This window comes from Podarcis cretensis (assembly GCF_951804945.1).
Source record: "Podarcis cretensis genome assembly, chromosome: 1".
Taxonomy (NCBI): domain Eukaryota; kingdom Metazoa; phylum Chordata; class Lepidosauria; order Squamata; family Lacertidae; genus Podarcis; species Podarcis cretensis.
Genome location: NC_137170.1, coordinates 14,681,876 through 14,700,139, shown reverse-complemented (window position 1 = coordinate 14,700,139; position 18,264 = coordinate 14,681,876). Strand labels below are relative to the sequence as shown.

Genomic DNA, 18,264 nt, shown 5'->3' with positions numbered 1-18,264 from the left:
GTTTTACCCATAACAAAATAAAAAAAATCCTTCCAGTAGCACCTTAAAGACCAACTAAGTTAGTTCTTGGTATGAGCTTTCGTGTGCATGCACACTTCTTCAGATACACTGAAACAGAAGTCACCAGACCTTTCTATATAGTGAGAAGGTGGGGAGGGGTATTACTCAGAAGGGTGGTGGGAATGGGTGATAGGCCGATAGCTGTGATGAGCCTGTTGACGACTCTTAACGACTCTTACAGGGGTGAGAAGGTGAAAAATGGCTTTGCCATGTATAATGAGATAAGAATCCAATGTCTTTGTTCAGACCAGGTCTCTCCATGGTTTTAAGTTTGGTAATAAGTTGCAATTCAGTAACTGTTCTACCCATGTGAAACTCGTGGCCTCTGACCTGATTTTCAGATTGCTTTTCAAAGCCTTATCACCTACCTATAGTCCAGGTCAGTTGGTGCCTTAAAGGTGTTACACTGTTGGACGTTACAGCCCCAGATTTAATTACTTCCTTCTCCAAGCAATCAGAAAGGATTCCGCTGTGTCCGGATAATGTCCACATGTAGCTGCTTCCTGTTAGTTCTTTCCCCCGACCCCCCAAGAAAGCCTTTCCCCCAAGTCTCTTGTAAGGCCAGCGTTGTTTTGTTCCTTTTAGTATGAAAGCAGTGTGAAAATAGCACTGGTCTTAACAAAGAATGGAAAAAAATCATAATTTATCTTGGAGACCGCTAGAAGCAAATGAAAACATTAGCAGGCTTACAATAACGCTTGTAATGTAGCAAGTACTATGGAGACAATGGAGTTATACAAAATACAGATTATTGGGAAAGGTGCAGTAGAAAAGGTTTAATAATAGGACCCATGGAGGGGAGGTGGGAAGTCAAGAGATTTGGAGGAATCTGTAAATGTGGATGTGTATGATTGTATTGTTACAGTTTTATACTTGTAAAACCAAATAAAAATTATTTCAAAGAAGGGAAAAAAGAGAATAGCACAATAAGGCGCATGCTATTTTTATTTTATTGCAAAATTGGGCTGGATTGCTTTCCTCTCCTTGAAGGTTATACGTGAGCATGAGATGGCTCATGCATGGAAAGTCTCACACTCGCATATAACCTTAGAAAACAAACACAAGTGAATAAACTACAAGTGGTGCTTAGAAAGCCTAAGGAAAGAATTGTAAGGATAGGGTGCTGGACTAGACAGGCCTTTGGTCTGCTCCAGTAAAGCTTTTCTCATGTTTTTATTTGTGTTTCTCTCGTGTTCCCCAGGGACAACAAACTGACCATGCTGCTGAGAGAATCGCTCGGGAACATCAACTGCAGGACGACCATGCTAGCTCACATATCGGATTCCCCGGCTAATTATGCAGAAAGTCTCACAACAATCCAGCTTGCCTCCCGTATCCATAGGATGAGGAAGAAGAAATCCAAGGTTGGTGCGCAAAACCAGTGAAGCAAGAGTTCTCTCCTCTACCTCAGAATTCCTCAACCTAGGTCCCCGTGTGTTAGACTGCAGGTCCCATTTCCCCTGACTATTGGCTTAGCTTGCTAAGGATGATGGGAGTTGTAGTCCAACAACTTCTGGAGACCAAGGGTTGAAGAACAGTGTGGTAAACTATATAAGTCTAGGTTGCCATACTTGACCCAGGGATAATGTCTGCTGTTTTTACACCTCTAAAGAGTGGAGATGGTTTGTGGCAGCACCATGCCCTGAGTCTGTGTCAAGCATTAACTCATGTATCTTACTTGCCTGATACAAGCTGCAAAGCAACGAGTGCTTTTTTATTTTTTTAAAATGCAGTAACTCAGTGTCTGTCCCAGCAATAAAATCACTACTCAGAAGGTAGCAGCACAGAAGCAAATCAGATATTGGGATTGCATATGCAGGTGCTATGAAATGTTCCCCACTGAACTTTGCCGTCCCTTTTGTAGGCAGTAGGTGGGTGCACTTGAGGGCTTTTCAAAGGGATGGGAAACTTTACCGCCACTTCTGCTCCCAGGAGGCTGCCTCTAACATCCCCTGAAGTTCCCTCGGTATTCTATCCATAAGCCGCCTTGAGTCCTGCTCTGGGAAAAAGGCAGACTATAAATAATAACAATAGGACACAACAAGATGATATAGCATCATAATCAGAGAACTTCTTAGTTAACACAACAACAACAAACCAGAAGTTACCAGGATCGGTGCTCCTGCTGTGGCAAAACAATGCTGAAGGTCTTTTCAGTTGTGGGCGGCTACAGTTTCTGCGTTGCTTGAATGGACCAAGTGCTCTAAATCTGTTGCAGGGAGCCAAACAAATTTTCTGTAGCGTGACTATTTATAAATGTTGCTCATAATTATAGTAGAGAATAAGATTTGGGGTGTGGAACTGCAAATGCCACTGGGTGGGAGGGATATACCTGCCTCTCACCCTACTTAATGCATTTAATGCGAAAAAATGCATTTTATTGTTTTGTGCAATTGACAGTATGCATCCAGCTCTTCTGGAGGAGAAAGCTCATGTGAAGAGGGACACATACGAAGACCTCCTCACCTGAGGCCATTTCATCCAAGGACTGTAGCTCTTGACCCTGACATTCCTGTGCTGAACCTTTCCAATGAGACTGATTATTCCTCAAGCAGCGAACAGTCCTGCGACACAGTCATCTACGTGGGTCCCAACGGTGCAGCTTTGTCGGACCGGGAGCTGACAGATAACGAAGGCCCCCCAGAGTTTGTTCCCATCATCCCTTCCCTGAACAAGAAAAGAAACAAGGACACCCCTGGCCTCACAAAGAGCTCCGACAAAGACCTTTTTAAGTGCAACACTTTCGCAGAGCTGCAGGAGCGGCTGGAATGCATCGACGGAAGCGAAGAGCCTGCCAAGTTCCTTGGTGGGGAAGCTCCCGGCACGTCTTGCAGCGGCACCATCCTGGTGAGTACAGAAAGCGAACAGTCCAAACCAAAACCACCGTCTCCTCCTGGGGGGTTTAAAAAACCAGCATTGCAGGAAACGGGGCCTCCCAAAAAAGGACACAGCCTTTACTTCCAGCGCAATGGCAGCTGCCCTGAGAAGAAGGCCCCTCCCGCGAAGATGGAACACGCCAAACAGCAAGCCAAGCCTGAAGGCAAGAGAGCGGACTCAGACGGAGAGAAGGAGGACTCCTATAAGTTGCCGGCATGTAATACTGCTAAGGATCAAGAGCCAAGCCAAGCCGTCGCTGAGCCGGTTGTGAAAGAGAAATCTTTGTATGCCAAGAGGCCGTTGCCCAGCCCTGCACCCCCACCCCCTCAGCAGCAGCAGCAGCAGGAGTCTCCAATGAGGACCAAGCAAACGTACCTGAAGTTTGACCACTGTAACGCAATCAGGACGCCTCCCGTGGGAATGAGCAAGCAAGTGGGTAGCGAATCTGAATCTAACCCTGAAGGAAGCACATTTTCGGCAACTAGCAACACAGAGCACCAAGGAGATGGCATAGAGGTCCATAGGTTCCGGTCATCTTTCCGAAGCAAGTGCTTCGACCGGGATATCCTGACGACGACGGTGACGTTGCAGCAGCCTGTGGAGCTCAATGGCGAAGATGAGCTTGTCTTCACGGTTGTTGAGGAGTTGTCCATCAGTGGGATCTTGGATAACGGGAGGCCTGCCAGCATCATCAGCTTCAACAGCGACTGCTCCCTGCAGGCCCTTGCCTCTGGATCCAGGCCAGTTAGTATCATCAGCAGTATAAATGATGAGTTTGATGCTTATACCTCCCAGGCAAGTGCCACCGGTGTCAACATTGATATCGTCGTGCCTTTTGCTGAAGACCCGTTCTCGAGCAGTAGCAGACGTTCCTCCATCAGCTCGTGGCTAAGCGAAGTCAGCATCTGTACGATTGAGAGCGATGGCTGCCGGTCCGGCGATGGTTTTCTTGCTCAGTCCTCTTACAGCTGCAGCAAGTCTGAGGAGCCCTTTATCATGGGTTCTCCCAACGCTCCTGTTCCCTTGCAAGCCGCCCTAAACGACAGTGGCTTCTGCTTTTCGGAACCGGAGAGCAAGAGCATGATTTCCATCAGAGCATCACCAGGGGTCAACAGGAGTCCTCAGAACTGCGATGTAACCAAAGCATCTCAGACAGAAAGTGCTCTTTGCATCACCGACCAGCCAGCGTATGCTAAGCCTTCCAGCTCTCAAAACACAATGGTGATAGAAACGATACACTCCAGTCTTCCCCGGAGAACAAAAGCTACCTCATCCCCAACCCACAACAACAGCACCCTCAGCTGTAAGGAACTGCAGAAACCACGTGTGATGTTTGAAGACCCCTGGCTGGTTCGTACTGGTGATCATTTGGAAGCAGACTCGCTGATATCTCCAAACTCTCCCATGTTCAGCGCTGAGAAGCAGTCGGCGAAGACTGCCCAACATTTAGATGGCACAGCTAGGCCAACAAAATCCCAGACAATGCTTGCTTGTTCACAGAGGGTTGTCGATGGTTGTGAAATGGCCTGCAAAACGTCCAGCGGAGCGGCTAAAAAACCCGATGCCGTCACAAAAATGCCGCAGCTCAGGAGAGGTGCTACAACACTGGGTGTGGTTCCTGTGTCGCACAGCAGCGGTGCGGCTGCAGAAGCTATGAGCAGGGGAAGTTGTGAAGCTGTTTTTGCCACCGGAAGCCTGAAAAAGAAAACCCTACAGCAAAAATCCAGCATGTTGCCCAGGCCAAGTGGGACAATACCTCCAGCACCCCCCGTGCGTAAATCAAGCCTCGAGCAGAAAAATGGCGGGATACAGAACAGTGGGGGGAAGGCCACTACATCGAAGAACGAGGACGAGTTTGATTTGCGATTAAGAGCTGGGTTGTGCGCTACCGAAAACAGTGGCGGCAGAGGCAACCTTAAGGCAGACCACTCCTTGCCCAAAGCGACATCTAGTTTGAAGGCAAAGGCATCCAAAAATGAAGCTGTCCATCGATATGGGAGCCACATGTCCCTCGAGAGGTGCGACAGCCTGACGTCAGTCGGATCAAAAGCCAACCTGAGTAGGGAAAATGGCAGCATTGGGAATGGCAGGAATGGCCGGATGGTTCCAAGGCTTGGAGTTCCCCCTGTCCCTTCTGGCTTGACATCGCCTCCATCGCTCACCACACCTTTGCCCGGCAAAAACAGCCAGGCCAAAGGTGCCGCAAGCCAGAAGACACCGGCCAACGGGAATAAGAGCCGCAGCCTTTCGGCCAGCGGGTCCAAGTCTTTGAGCTCCTCTGTGAAATCGTTGGCTCCGTCCGTTGGGAAGACCTCCGGCATCCCCTTGAGTGGGAAAGCCGTGCCGCGGTCTCTGCAAGGCGTAAGCAGCAAGCCGGGTCGAGGAACCATCATGGGGACCAAACAGGCCATCAGGGCAGCCAACAGCCGTGTGAACGAGCTGGCATCGGGCAGTTCGGTCAAGATGAGCCACTTCCGGGTGTCGACGGACTCCGACAGCGGCAACGACAGCGGGATTAATCTGAGCGACGAGAAGTCGCAGGTCCCGGTGCTGCCGTCTCCGTACAGCAAGATAACTGCCCCAAGGCGGCCTCAGCGCTACAGCAGCGGGCACGGGAGCGACAACAGCAGCGTCCTGAGTGGGGAGCTGCCCCCAGCAATGGGCCGGACGGCTCTTTTCTACCACAGCGGCGGCAGCAGCGGCTACGAAAGCATGATCCGTGACAGCGAAGCCACTGGCAGTGCATCCTCGGCGCATGATTCCATGAGCGAAAGTGGCATGTCTTCGCCTGGTCGCATGAGAAGTTTGAAATCCCCAAAGAAAAGATCAACAGGTAAGGAAAGGAGCTGGGGGGGACGGACACACAGCTATTCTAATGTGAACATTCCCATTTCCTTGGATTTAAATGGTTCCCTTGCACATTACTCCAGATGCGTTGCTTGAAGCAGGAAATTGGAACCAAGCACCGGGTGGGGGCAGTGGTCTGGATTGGGACCCCCACGTGTCAGGGGGAGAGGTTTAACATTTCTCTTTCTTGCAACTAGCCTGTAAAAAAAAAAGTTATATTGATGCCTGAGGCAGGTTGTCCCCCCATCACTGTTTATTTTGCAAGGAGCTCATTTTTCCATGATCGCAGCGGGGGAAGGGGTGGGGGTTTAACCTCCTCCTCATGCACAATGGTCCCAATCAGATCAGGGCTCTCATTGTTTTAATTAAGGGGGGCACAACTTCCCTGAGATTGTTTCAGCTTTGCTTTGCAACCCAAATAGCCTGTTTTCTGCCCTTCATCCCCATCTAAGGCTGTGGTTTTTGAGGCGTGGTCGGGAAGGAATCCTTCAAATTCATCATACTTTTAAAAACTATTCCTTTTAAGATGCCGTGCTTCGTTTCAGAATTTAATTCGTCTCTTTGCACAACTCTGATTGGCAGGTCTCCCAGTGAAAATAAATAAGATATAAAAGAATTTTTTTTTCCAAGAAAAAAAGAATGCACTAAACTTTGTGATTAATGCTGCTAATTAGCTACAAACCTAAGGCTTTCATTAGTTTTACAACGCATTTAGACAATCAACTGAAATTAGAAATAGATTGGAGATTCACTTGTTTAATCAGTTCCAAGTGGCTTCGTCTCATATAAGTGTTTACTTAGACTAGCATCCCCTCCAACTTCTGGAAGAAATGAGTAAGAGATTATCTAGTTTGATAGTGGACAAGCCAAGTTAGAGAGCAATTCATTCGGGGCTTATTTTGCTAAAGTAGCTTTTCCCCCCTGAAGCGTGTCTTGCTAAAGTAGCTTTTCATTTTTCAGGTGGTGGCAACAGACATTTTCACTATGAGTACTAACAAACAAACAAAAAACGAACGCTATGACAACAGTAATAACAATATCAACTTTCCTTCTCCACCCAACCCCTCAAATGGTTTACAAGTATAAGATCATTTACAGTAGTGCATTATGCATTGCCAAATTAAACACCTCCACTCTTCACACTGTATTGGTCTTGCCCAAAGGGGCCCTCCAGCTACCTGGAGATGATTTTGGAAGGGCGCAGAATCCTTCAGTGGAGTAAACAGGCTTTTCCTAAGCAGAGAGATACAATTGGGTACAGACTTAGATATTGAATTAATCACATGTTTGTTGTCATTGGAAACACCAGACGGTGAAAATGTTAGCATTTTCAGAAATTTCAAACTAAGAAAACTGAGAGATTGAGTTCCTGTTCATGTCAAGTCAGGCCCTTTGAATTAAATGGATTGCATTATCAAAATAACAAAGGCCACCCACCTTTGTGGTGCTCTCCATCTTTCTTCTACCTGCCCCTGGCAGGTTAGTAAACATTGGACCTTTTTGCCCCTCATGATGATGAATGGGAGTGGGCAGTAACTGATGCAGTGGAACCCAATTTCACAACTCATGAAAGGTTGTGAATGGCACCATTTCATTAGTGCCCTAATATGTATGTTTATACACACAAACACATATATTACAGTGTGTGTGTCTGTGTCTGTGTCTGTGTCTGTGTCTGTGTGTATGTGTATCTATCATGGTAGAAGTGTGTATGTTTCCTGGCCTCAGTGACCAATTTGCTTCATTGTAGAGCAATCAGTTTAAAGACCTGGCTGCAGCTGTTCTCTTTTCATAGCACATCAACCTCTTAAGTCTCTCCCACAAATCAATATTAACAGCTGTGTAAGGTTGCGCACATATTGAGAAGGTATTACTGGCTGATGGATTTGTATTTGCTTTTGCCCCAGGAAATGCTTTCTAAAGTCTTGCCTTTTTTTTTTTTTTTAAAAAAAAGACAAACAGTTCCTTTTCTCAATTGGAATTGTCGTCTTGTCAATAAATTACTGCTTAACTTTAGGAGTGCTTAGAGCTTTGGCACTCCTATACATTCTGATGTTGCTCTGCGTTTTAGGGGTTTTGGGGGGGGGGGGGCAAGGTGACTAATCCCAACAGCGTAATGCTTTGTATGGTTGCTCAGAGGTGAGCCCATTTTGTTCAAGTGGACTTAATTCTCTGGGATGGTGGCTATGTTCATCTAGATAGCAATGCATTTATTATAGAGCAGGAGATTCTTAATCTCAGGGTCATGCGTTGGAGCCCCACGTTGGGCAAAAGATTCCTGCATTGCAGGGGGTTGAACTTGATGACCCTCACAGTCCCTTCCAAAGCTAAAACATGATTTTTATAACTATTTTTTAAAAATAATGTTTATTCAAATTTTAAAGGTTACAAAGGGGAAAAAAGAAAAAACACCAAATTAAGCAAAAAATAAAACAAGACAATACATCACAATAAGTAAAAACCAAAAAAACACACAAAAAAGAAAAAAAACAGAAAAATACAAACAATTAAAAAAAACCAAATCAAACCTTCCCATAACTTATCTTTCATTTGCTTGTTTCCTTGACCTCCTCACACCTCCCTTTTTTGTATTCTAATTCAGTTAGATATTTCAGCAAATCCTTTCCATCTTTGTTTTTATCCTAATAATTTATCTTAATATACTGTAATTTTACATTCTCTTCTTTCACCAATTAACAATCCATTTTTACTTAGTCCTTTATAACATTTCTGCTAAAACCACATAACTTCATTCCAGCATCCTTCTAACATTCCTTAATTTTACAATGTTTCTGTAAGTAAACTTTAAATTGATTTTTATAACTATTAACTGTCTGCAGGTGGATGTAAGCTGCCTGCTTGTCTGGCTTGGAATGCTTATGGATTTGCTAGATGAAAAATGCAAAAAAAAAAAAAAAAGCTCCATGTTTTGCTTTGCCCCCCTTTTTCTTAAATCATCTCAGGTTTCCAGCGCCGTCGACTGATTCCAGCTCCTCTTCCAGATTCTGCATCCCTGGGGAGAAAGCAGAGTGTCACCGGCCAGTGGGTTGATCTACCACCCTTGCCGGGCACTTTGAAAGAGCCATTTGAAATTAAAGTTTATGAGATTGATGATGTGGAACGATTACAGCGGCACAGACAAGAGGAAACTGAGGTCAGCACATATTTTACGGTAACTCCGGACAATTTAAACGGCACAGCATTCAAGGCAGGGTTGTTGCTCTAAATCTCACTCATGGCATTAGGGGAGAATGGAATGCAATTAAAGCGCTTTCGTTATCCTTTTTATAAAAAAAATTAAAAATTCATATGTTGGGGTACAATGCCCATAGAAAATAATTGCTGTCTGCCATTAATTGTGTTTAACGTAGCTGATGGAGTGAGTGGAGAATATCAATTAATATGTTACGAGAAGGCTTTATAATCATTGCCTGCTTGATGAAATTTTATGGGCTTTCTTCACCAAAGGGTCATTAACTCTTTATGTTAATGGCATAAAGCATCCCGGTTAGGATTCTGTTAAATTCAAGATGTTGTGAGTTTAATTTACTTGTAATTGGGAAAACAATTCAGTTAATTCTGAGTTGGTGACAGGGATTGCAGTCATTTGTCTGGTGCCATTTTCCCCCCCTAATACAAAAAAGGGTAACTTCCCCTTTTTTCTTCTACCAACAGCCTTTCCAGGATGTTGAAAAGGTAAGTCATATTTTTGGATCTTCCAAAACAACCAAAACAGAATTTCCAATTGCTGTGTTTGCTAAGGAATGCCAAGTGAAGAGGACGAGTTGTAGCCAACCCACTTCTATTCAGAGTCAGACCCATTGGGAATAAATGGACCTAAAGCAGGCACGTCCATAAATTTCAATGGGTCTACCTTGAGTATGGGTAGTATTGGATACAACCTGATGTAATTTAGCTTGTCCCCACAGTTATTGTTCTTACAGATGACTTAGAGAGAGGGGGGTCTCTAATCTCAGGCTTGCAGTCTGTTAAAACAACAGCAACAAGAGAGAACCCTTAGGGTGAGTAGAAAGTGGGGAGCATTTGCATGAAAGACGAGGTAGGCAGGAAGAGTGTGTGCACATAGCAACATGGAGCATTTCTCCTGGAGAAGCCAAATCAGGGATGTGCTCATGTGAGTCTCAGCCCTTCCCCCTGCTTTTCTTCTGCAACACTTCCCTCCTCCCAATCCCATAACCCCACATTCAGATATGAATCTGCATTTCCCAATCAAATGGAGAAAAGCACCTGGGGTAAGATGCTGCAGAGGAAACAAGGAGTGTGTGGGAAGGGTTAAGCAAGCACATGCACGTCCTCCCCGCCCCCCCCCCCCGCAGATATTCCAGTCCAGTCCTTCTTTGCATGTCAATATATTACTGGGCTGGGTTCAAGGCACTTGTGTTGAAATACAAAGCCCTGAACAACTTGAGTCCAGGGTTCCTTAAGGTCCACTCTGAGCCCTGACATCCCAGCTTGATCACTGGGGAGTGCTTCTTCTTGTTGTTTAGTCGTTTAGTCGTGTCTGACTCTCCATGACTCCTGCTGTTTAGTCAAACTCACGTTGGGAGCTTCGAGAACACTGTCCAACCCTCTCGTCCTCTGTCGTCCCCTTCTCCTTGTGCCCTCCATCTTTCCCAACATCAGGCTCTTTTCCAGGGAGTCTTCTCTTCTCATGAGGTGGCCAAAGTATTGGAGCCTCAGCTTCAGGATCTTATACCTCCCAGGCTGATTTCCTTAAGAGTGGATACGTTTGATCTTCTTGCAGTCCATGGGACTCTCAAGAGTCTCCTCCAGCACCAATGGGTTCTTAGCTGTCCCCAGTGTTACAAAAGCCCGACTGGCATCAAATAGAAGCTGAGCACTTGGCATCACCAATGTCATGCTGTGGGATATCATTCCAGCAGTGATTCCGTAGGCATCATGGCTTTTGTACTTGAAGGCATCTCTTGAAGACCTTCTTATTCCAACAGTCCTATGGAGCTGTTTAAACTTCATTGATTCTCCTTGATATTTTATATGACTTGGCACTATATATATATAGAGAGAGAGAGAGGCACAAGGATGGATTGGGAATCTTGCCCACTCAGATTTTGCAGCCTTCCTTTCCTTTCCTAAAACATATTTACTCTTTTGCAGTGGTGAGGAAACCATTTCTGTTCGTAACGGCTGAAATTTAAGAGTTTTGTAGGGAAGTACATTAGCTGGGAGAGTGGCAGTAAATGCCTTAAGTGCTCATAGCATGTTGCTTTTATTAGATTAGCACCCATGGAAGTCCACTTCTAGCAAGGGTAGCAGGGAGGGAGAAAACCCTTCTGCTGTTTAATGTTCTGTGCTTATGCTGCACAACAATGGTTGAAGCGGAATGATAAGGGCAATAGGTTTTTGTGGGGCTTTTTTGGAGAGTAGCAGGCAGATGGCCAGCGAAATTAACAAATCGGTAATTTTCATCTCCCCCGAAGGGCCTGATATATTTTAATACCAAGCTGAAAATCCTGGAGAGGCGCCACCAGCGGATTAGAGAAGTGAAAGCAAAGCATGAGTTCTTGAAAGATGAGTTGGAGGAAACAAAGTGTAGGTTGATGTTGGATCCAAGCAAGTGGAAAGGAGAATGTAAGTATTTCCCAGCAAGTCGTGATAAAGATTCTGTGTGTAGATGATGCAGAAATACAGACTAGGGGCGAGCAAATCTGCCAGTTTCTTCTGGTTCCTCATTTTCCCAGTCGTAAGTTAAGTTCACCCTATTTCTGCATCAGTTTGTGGCTTTGCGACATGATTTTCGCTTTGTAACCAATCAGTATTTACTGATGGTTTTAATGGTGCCCCCCCCCCAGTTATGAACGTTTTGACTGAATTGTACTTTGTATGTGTTGCATGCCGCCTTGATATGATTTCATGAAAAGTGTGGATCATGGAACACTTCAGGAAATAAATAAAATAAACGATAATAGGCAGAGCTAAATAGACCAGTAGCCTGAGTCTGTGTAGCTTCCTGTGTCCCTAACATGCATCAGTGCCAGTGTGGACTTTAGGGTGGATCTGGGTTCTCACTGTGACAAATGGATGTTGCCTTCCACAAATGGCACGTTTCGCGTAAGTTGATAGAAGCTCTTAAGAATAGTAGAAGAGCCTGCCAAATTGGGCCAGTGGCTGGACTCTGTATCCTGTTCTTGCAGTGGCAAACCCAAATAGATGCCTGTGGGAATTCTGAAAGCAGGAACTGAGTGCCCCAAGCCACTCCCCTCTAGCGAGTCCCAGCAACTGGGATTTCTAGATTGGTTAGAAGTTGGATGCATTTCCTTAACCAGTTGCTTGCTACCAGAATAGCGGTAGTCAAACAAAACAACCATATCCCCTATGTCTCACTGGAGTGGCTATTCCTCTGAACAACAAGATCAGGACATATTTGTTACTATGCCCTCCTTCCCCACCATAAAAATAGTGGAAGAGGGTGGCCAGCTCATCACAGGAGATGCAAGAAAGGCTATCGCCAGACTCTGCAAACTCCTGATGCAATTGTGTGGTACGTCACAGTGAGGGGAGCATTGCTTGAAGCCAGCATGATGCAACTGCTGCTCACCTGTGACATTTGCCAGGTGAACAGCTTCAACAGGGTTGATTCCGAGAGAGACTGCTGTTTGGATAACAAAGCCGCTTTTTTAATGCTAACTCTCTTTATGCCAACAGTCGAGGTTGACCCTGATCTCGACAAGGAGTCGCAAGATTACCTGGAGGCATTGGAACAAGTGACTGAGGAACTGGAGCAGTGTGTGAATCTGTGCAAGTCGCACGTCATGATAGTCACCTGCTTTGACATTGGGGTGATCTGTGACACCCAGGATGGAGCGCGGGAAGTGGAAGTTTGAAGGCGGGTCTGCAGAGGGACGTAAGCAGGAGGAGCCAAACTTTCAAAAGATGGGCGGTGGTGGTGGTTGAAGTATTGGAAAGCGGAGGTGGAAACATGAAGACTTAACGCGACAAAGAATGTTCTCAGAGCCTGGAGGAATTAGAATGTTCTAAACCTTTACGGTGCCTCAGCAACCTATGAAATGTACAAAGATCAACTTGATTTTCTAATAGAGGAAAGCAGAAAAAAAAAGTCTATTAGGAACCAACTCTATTTGCAAAGCGGAAGTGCCTTTACTGTTCATTGTTGACTTGTTTTTTCGATTTTGTATTTGTTGCTAGAATTGAAACCAGCAAACCTAAACAGACCATAAAATGTATTCCTATGAAATATTTTATACTGTATAGTGTAATTTATGACTATATGTAAAAAACAAAAATTGTAGCAAAAGCAATAAGTAAATTATGTTTTCATACCTGAATTTGCCTCCTTGTTTCATGGAAAAGCTGGTTTATGTAGCAGAACAACAACAACAAAAAATAATTGTATTATAATTGCTTTTTCATGGTTTAGGATTCGAGATATTTTTATGAACATTTATCTATTGGAAAGGTGTATTATGAAATTCCAAATAGCCTGGTTTGTATTCATTTTTTGTACTCTTCCTTTTGCAGATCACGAGGAACATGTTTTTAATTCCACGTTTTGTATACAAATAGTAGGGCTGAACTGTTTGGTTGTTTAGTCGGTTGGAACAATCGATTAAAAACCTTGCAATTGATTAAAAGGTGCCTCCTGATTCATCGAAGGGAAGATTTGTAAAATGCTGTTTAAACTTGTTTTGAATACAGATACTTGGCAAAAGATGAGGATGGCAGGCACCGTCACAGGGGAGAAAGTTCTCCCCATTCTCTCATTCAAGAAGGCAGGAATTCCTCTTCCAAGCTGCAACACACATGTGCGTAATTTTTCGAGGGACGTACACTTCCCCCTGCTTTGAAACCACTGTTTTTATTTGTTATTCAAGTGTACGTGGTTTTAGCCCATTAATTAATTATCTGATCAATGGGCTGAAAACTCAGTTAATCAACTTAGCCTAAAGCCACTTACTCTAGAATGGCCCATTTGGGGTGTACTTGGGAAGAGTTAAAGCAAGAGTAAGTTGGAAGAGCCTTGGTAAGCAAGGGCCAACCTATGCCTTATAACACGCATTAAACACCTGCATTAAAACTGCAACAGCTTTTTCCTAATCAAAGCCACTTTGGGACTGGGTAGTTTTCAACAGAGAAGCAGCCACAGGGGATGGTGCTTAACCCCTTCCCTACCTGCTTTTTTTTAGGGCAATTCCTTTCTGGGGAGGAGCTAGAAAAGCAGCGGGTGGATGTGGGTTAAGCACTCTATCCAGCCATTTCTGTGCTGAGAATTGCCTAAGGTGGCTTTGAGTTGGGGGGGGGGAAGCAATTACTATTAATGCAGACATTTTTTGGCGTAATGTGTAGTTTGGCCCTCACTTTGATAATGGACCTCATTCATCACAGAACCCCTTTTCTAGGATTTCTTGACCCAGGGGGCTGGCATCACAAGGCCCCACATGTTGTATCCATCACAGTAAGCCTTTTCATTGGAAAAGGTGCCTGTACCCCCCAAACGATGACCCTACCACATGACATTGGGGTGCTGTTGGATTTGAAGTTGCCAGTGCCTGCCTTAATGTAATCTAACCTGAGAAAGTCTGTAAACAACACTGTGGCTTTTTTCCCTCTCTCTTTCTCTTTCGGAGAGCAGGAATTAAGAATTATGTTTATTACCAAAATCACAAGGAAATGAGGTTTTAATAAAAAGGTCTTCTTCTTTTTCTTTTTTAAAGTAAATATTAAGTTAGGTCCATATTTTTGTATAGTTTTGACAATAAATATAGCATTTGCATTTTATGAACTTTTAAAGGCAAATATATCTTTTTACAGTTTTTTCTAAGGAAGGCAAACTCTCAGGATTCTTTCTATACATGCTGCATGAATCTTGTGCTTTTTTTTGTTTTTGGAAGGGAACCATTTTTAAGGTTGATAGAACTGTTGATAAAACTGTTGCCAAACAAAAATAAAACTTTCAAAATGGTTTGATAGTGTATGTAATAATGGCATTTCATAAGGAACCATATTTTCTGATCATCTTGCTTTGTATGGGGTTGGGTTTTTTCCGCCCAAAATCCTTTGTATAAATGTATACTATAATGGCTTGCTTCAGCTTTTCCATGTGAATAAAAATATGCATCTATTGTTTACGTGTCTCCTGAGTTCAGTGACTGGGTACTATTCTGTCCAGGGCCAGATGGGTGGGGAATAATAATAATAATAATAATAATAATAATAATAATAATAATAATAATAATATTGAGTGGGCTCCTTCCTCTGTTAGTTGCTACTGACAGGCTTACCTTGAAGGGGAAGGTAGATGCCATTTTAAAAACCCCACAATGCCCCAGAGCACAGCTGTGTCAGGGGCATTGTGGGAAATTTAAATGATTACACCCGATACAGTTCAGAGCACAGGGTCAGAGCTTTATTTTGTTTTGGCTCCCAGTACGTTTCCAAGCACAATTCAAAGCCCTTTAAAGCCCTAAATGGTCTCTGCCCAGTATACCTAAAGGAGCATCTCCACCCCCATCATTCAGCCTGGACACTGAGGTCCAGCGCCGAGGGTCTTCTGCTGGTTCCCTCACTACGCGAAGCCAAGTTACAGGGAACCAGGCAGAGGGCCTGCTAAGTGGTGGCACCCGCCCCGTGGAACGCCCTCCCATCAGACGTCAAGGAAATAAACAACACTCTGACTTTTAGAAGACACCTGAAGGCAGCCCTGTTTAGGGAAGTTTTTAATGTCTGATGTTTTAATGTATTTTTAATCTTTTGTTGAAAACTACCCAGAGTAGCTGGAGAAACCCAGCCAAATGGGTGGGGTACAAATATTATTATTATTATTATTTATTATTATTATTTTGTTTAAAGAGGGCCAGGGAAAGTGTCAGCGATTGTCCCTGCTGCAACACCAGGAGTTGACCAACAATGTCAAGCGTTGTAGTTAAGATGCTTCTGCGCCATCTAGAAGCCTTGATTTTGTACATGGACCCATGTATCAACAAAGCCTAAATTCCGGCATCAGCAAACACCCTCCTCACTTCACCTCAAACAATCCTCTTGGGGGTTAGTGAGGATTTTTTGAAACAAGTTTTATAACAAGATTTATAACACAATTACAATATTTTACTTGCAGTTTAAAGAACAGAGTAGAGCATCCTCGTAACTGCAATGGAAGGATGTTTGATCTCTTAGGACGTGGACAGGAAACAGCCCCAAGGGCAGAACGCAACTTGCTAAGCTGCTCTGTTTGGCCCTCAGGATTCTTGCCACGCCATATTCCTTCCCCAGCGAAAACCGTAACAACAAGAAAAACCCTTCTCCCTTACCATCCCTGTTTCATATCTCCCTTGAGGGTTTCAGCCTGGCTTGAATGTGTCCTTGAATTCTGATAATGCTGTGTGTGTGTGTAAAAACTAGCCTAGTGTACTAAGGTAACCCCCCCCACTTGCTCCCCCCCTTGCCTCTTGTCCAACCCAGCACTGGCAGGTAAGTCCCAGAAGGGAATGTATGATAATCTATTGAAGGTATACCCTGGCAGCATTGATGCAAATAAAATTGGTGAGTTGGCCCACCTCCATCCATTGCTCCTACTGCATTCAGAATTTTTACACCTGAACCGAAACCCCAAAATGATGTCCATGGTTATTCCCCCCTGCTCTGTTAGGACTGCAGCTTTCATAGAACTGTAGATCTGAAAAGTTGGGACTCCAAAGGGCTATCTAGTTGAAGCCCCTGGAATGTAGGAATCACAGCCAAAGTATCCCTGACAGATGGCCACCTGACCTCTGTTTAGAAACCTCCAATAATGGAGAAGCTGCCACATTCAGAGAGAGTACGCTTCTTTTGATCAATATCCTACAGGATTCCACTTCAACTATTCAGGCCACTCCTGAATGTGCATACAGTGACGGCAATACAATCTGCATCTGTCACATATTCATTAGCAAATGTTTATTTGTACATGCACTAGCAATGATCCAAACAGCTAAACATTTCATCTCATATCTCAGGTGTAGAACTTGTGTTTCTCACAGGTAAAACCAGGGGATCTTAGGCCACTTTCGTGAGAAAATATCAGTAATTCCCAGCTGCTTATGCCAAGCGTGGCCTCCATCGGCCACCATTTTGTGACTAGCTCTGCCCTCACGCCACCATTTTGTGACAGGTGGGCCTTAGGAATTTTCAGCTGTCTCAAGTGGGCCCTGGAGGTAGAAGTATGAGAGGCCCTGGGGTGGGTAGGAAATGTCATCGGTGTGTGTCCCCCCCCCCCAATTCAATGGCTAGTCAAACTCTGCAGAGGGTCTGGAGCAACATCAGGAGGACCCCCTTGTTCAGCGGAGCCTTGTTTCCTCATCGTTTTTCCTCCGATCCAGAGGCCTGCACCCCAGCCTGGGACATGAGATTGCAATCGGCTTAGACAAGCTGTCAAAAGGAAAGTAGATGGAACAGCCTCAAGAGGACATTGGAAAATTAAAACTATGTAATTTTAACTTTTAATGGATTTAATCTTCTCATTCTATATTTTATTTGAATTATTCACTATACGGGGTTTAATTATGCATGCCTACCTAGAGGCATTTTGTGCATTTAAAATAAAAAATAAACAACCACAGGACAGTGTAGACCGGAAGAAGAATTCCCGTTAGATACTGGAAATTGCTCTCATCCCCAGACATCTGCAAAAAGCTTAGCTGACTTGGGGTCCTCAGTACCACTCTCTCTTCTGTTTATAGCACTTCACAAATTACATTTGTTTTATCTATACATGCATGGTGTTCAAGCTGCACACTTCAAAATGTAAAAATGTGCATGTATCAAATATATCCTATGCAAAAACAGAAGTGTGTCTGGCACTTTCAATGTATAGATTTCATTGTATGTTGAAGATGCATCTCTAAAACCTGAGATAATATATTTTCAAGACCCACCCTGTTCTTGTGATTGTTGTTTGTTTTAAACTATTTTTATTACTGAATTTCAAATTGTTCTGTGATGAAGGGGGGAAGAAGAAATAATAGTAATAATAATCGTAGTAGTAGTAGTAGTAGTAGTAGTAGTAGTTATTTGCCAAGATGGAAATTATGCAGGGAGATGGGATTGGCTGCAGATTCTTGTTGAGCATAGACCTTGTGACATACTAGAGCAGAAGGGCTGATCTTCCCTGACCACCCATATTATGGCTCTGAAATGGGGAGCCCAATTTGTTTTCCTCCTAGGTTGAAGGGGAAGATGAAATGATTTGGGGAGATTTGGGGTGGAGATAATAACATATTACAGCAGCTGTGGCACTGCTGTGTTCTCAGCAATGGCCTCAGCAGTATGGGGTGTGTGAGGTGACATCCTGTGCAGGGCTCAGGCCAGAGACTACATAAGAGCAGAGCTCAAATGTTGTTTCAGCAGCATGGCGGTGAGGTGAGGCTTCAGTGGCACCTTGGACAGTTCCAAGCAGGGCTGAGGCTGGAGTATGTGCAGAGCTCAACCGTTGTTTCAGCGGCAGCCTTC

The 18,264-nt window shown here is 44.3% G+C and overlaps 1 protein-coding gene and 1 long non-coding RNA gene across 3 annotated transcripts in view; one reads left to right on the top strand and one right to left on the bottom strand.

Moving 5' to 3' along the window:
- KIF26A (kinesin family member 26A) overlaps positions 1-14,907 on the top strand; it is a 163,686-nt gene extending 148,779 nt beyond the window's left edge. For both annotated transcript variants that reach the window (XM_079980029.1, XM_079980030.1), the window contains exons 11-16: positions 1,262-1,424; positions 2,461-5,770; positions 8,748-8,938; positions 9,460-9,480; positions 11,244-11,394; positions 12,469-14,907. In XM_079980029.1, coding sequence (XP_079836155.1) covers positions 1,262-1,424; positions 2,461-5,770; positions 8,748-8,938; positions 9,460-9,480; positions 11,244-11,394; positions 12,469-12,647 — 4,015 coding nt within the window. In that variant the 3' untranslated portion in view covers positions 12,648-14,907. The remainder of the gene's footprint in view (positions 1-1,261; positions 1,425-2,460; positions 5,771-8,747; positions 8,939-9,459; positions 9,481-11,243; positions 11,395-12,468) is intronic.
- The window catches only part of LOC307209025, a 442,352-nt gene that overhangs the window by 207,120 nt on the left and 216,968 nt on the right, over positions 1-18,264 (bottom strand). The window lies entirely within an intron of this gene.